The sequence below is a fragment of the Phytophthora parasitica genome, assembly GCF_000247585.1.
Source record: "Phytophthora parasitica INRA-310 unplaced genomic scaffold supercont2.55, whole genome shotgun sequence".
Lineage (NCBI taxonomy): Eukaryota > Oomycota > Peronosporomycetes > Peronosporales > Peronosporaceae > Phytophthora > Phytophthora nicotianae.
In genome coordinates, this window is record NW_008649041.1 from 382,488 (window position 1) to 385,024 (window position 2,537).

The following is a 2,537-nucleotide window of genomic DNA, read 5'->3' on the forward strand; positions in this document are numbered from 1 at the left end:
TGGATGAGGCACGTCGCTCATACTATTGTGGTTAAATCACGGATGCGAAATGCACTAACGCACATGCATTTACGGCTTCAGTTCAAAGCTTTCCGCGCTTGGCAGACTTTCATTTCGCTGCAAAAGTGGAAAAAACACGCAAGTATTCGCGTTTTCACGTTCCGGTTGAAACGTTTAAACACACGCTATTTTTTCGAATGGAAAGCAGTAGCCAAGCAACAAATCACCCAACGCCAAAAATTGGCTCACTACTTGAACATGATGCAGCATTCCGTTCAGAGGAAAAGCTTCAGTGCGTGGTTTTCGTTTATCTCTCGACGTAAGTTATTACGCGTTAAAGTATCGCAATCTTTGGCGATTCGTACGCAACTGTGTTCTCGCATGGTATTCCAAACATGGAGAGCGTTTGTGGATAAAATCCATCGCAACAGGTTAGCGCAAGGTTTTTTCGCCGCGAAATCTTCAGCACATGTTTTCAAGCTTTGGAAACAATACGGTGTGCTCTATAAGATAGAGCGTATGATTGGCTCTAACGAGTTACGGTTAGTGGAGTCAAAATTCTTATCATGGCGTAAAGCAGTAGCTGCGACGCACCGAATCCGAGAGTTCCGATCGAAATCTGCCAGGCGACAATGGTTACAACTTGTAAGAATGGTGTTCAACACGTGGAAAAAGCGGAGTCAAACCAACGCTCATTGTCGAAAGTTACTTGCTAGTGTGGCAGTGGGGAACCATCTGCGGTTCCGATTTATGTTATGGCAGCGGTTCACAACGCACCGTAAACGCCTGGAAAACCTGCTCTTGATAGTCGCAGATCCAACTACTGTACCCGTTGAGACTCAAGTTGTGAACCTTGAAAATGGCGACTTAAAGGATGATATTACGGTTAGAGACGAATTAGAGTACAACTCTAACCGGACTCTAACGGCCGACCAAAAACTCCTTATTTTAGGCCAAGCTTTAGCGCAGAAAGCTCGCGTTCTTCAGCGGTTCGAAGTGACGTGGGATCTGCCTCAAACGTGGCGTCGATGGAGACAGATTTTCCACGCTCAGCTCTTCTATCGCATGCGTCGACAGCAATTTTTCTTCATCAATTGGCAAAGATTTACGTACGATCAACGCAGAAATCGCTTCATCATTATCAAGTTAACAAATCAACGTCGAGCAGCCTCCATTCTCACCATTTTCCTTGCATGGGCCGAGCTTGTGGCTCGAGTTAAACAGCTGCAAAGAGACCGTCTACGGGAACGAGAGTTGTGGGTTCTAGTGACCACAGAGATGGCGCGACGAGAGCGACGACAACTCAAGAAACATTGGCACGCTTGGAGGTTCCATGTGGGGGAAACTCGCCATCTTCAGAAAAGTCTGGACGTGTATTATCGAGCTCGGTTGCTCACGAAGTTCTGGCTGCTGTGGAATCACGATTATCGTCAAATATTACGCGAAACTCGTCGAGAAACACAGAAGATTAGTGCTCATTTGCGGATATTTTACGTACGTCGAGCAGTCGGAAAGTTACGAAAGTATCAGCAGCGATCGAAGCGAGCTCGATTAGTACTGGAATACTTGGGGAATCGACGGTACGATACTTTACTTCCTGAGATTTGGACGAAGTGGAGAAGATGGAGCCAGCGACAGAAGGAAATGGCTTGGTGTCTTGATGCAGCACGTAAGAATAAAATACGCCGGTATTTTATTTTGTGGAAAATTTGGAAAAATACGCAAAAATGGCAGCGAGTTGTGGTAGATGGTTTTCGATGCAAGAATGTGGAGCAGCAACGACGTGAAGTCTGGGGACGGTGGAGAAAATATGTGAAGAAACGAGTTGCTAAGGACTTGGCGTTGCAAAAAGCAGCCATCTTCCACATGGGTACAAGACTTAGAAGATGGCTACATCACACTCGAAGTGCGATTCAAGCCAGTGAACAAGCTGAGACTGCAGCGATTCAGCTGTGTATCTGTCGTGGCCACCGCGCAGTGAGTCGTTGGCGACGTTTTAGTCGAACTCGACGTCTGCGTCGCCTCTATCAACGATTTGTTCTGCGAAAACACATACAGTTGTGGCATTCAGCGGTAAAATACACTGTAGCCATACGTTTTGACGAGTTTTTGCTACGTTGTAAGGCGAAGAAAATGCTTGAAGCTTGGCAGAAACTTACAACGAAGCATCAATACTGGCGGAAAGTTTGTGGGTCTTTTGTGGTGAAGAAGGAGATTCAAACCACTCGCAAAGTTTTCCTACGCTGGCAGCAACTGGTTAACACTCGACAAGGCAAACGACTAGCCGCAATGCACGCAGAGCAACACTTACTACAAAAGATTTGGCGGTATTGGATCCGCGTTACATTGGCTTGTCAGCTACGACGAGATGAACAACTGGAACGGGCTGCAGAGCACGAGATGGCTACATTGCTACGTCAAAGTTTAGGAGTGTGGCAAGCGGCTGTGAAGAAGCAACGTGAACGTCGCTTTGTCCTGCTCTCGTGTATTATCAAGCTCGAGTCAGTGGCTGGTCAACGTATACAGGAGATCGTCTT

At 46.7% G+C, this 2,537-nt stretch overlaps 1 protein-coding gene across 1 annotated transcript; it reads left to right on the forward strand.

Moving 5' to 3' along the window:
• Positions 1 to 651: 651 nt before the first annotated feature.
• PPTG_15533 (hypothetical protein) lies at positions 652 to 2,428 on the forward strand (the record flags this gene model as incomplete). Its single annotated transcript, XM_008913752.1, has 3 exons — positions 652 to 1,669; positions 1,748 to 1,977; positions 2,285 to 2,428. 3 exons carry the CDS (start codon positions 652 to 654, stop codon positions 2,426 to 2,428), a joined length of 1,392 nt encoding a protein of 463 aa, XP_008912000.1.
• Positions 2,429 to 2,537: the final 109 nt, after the last annotated feature.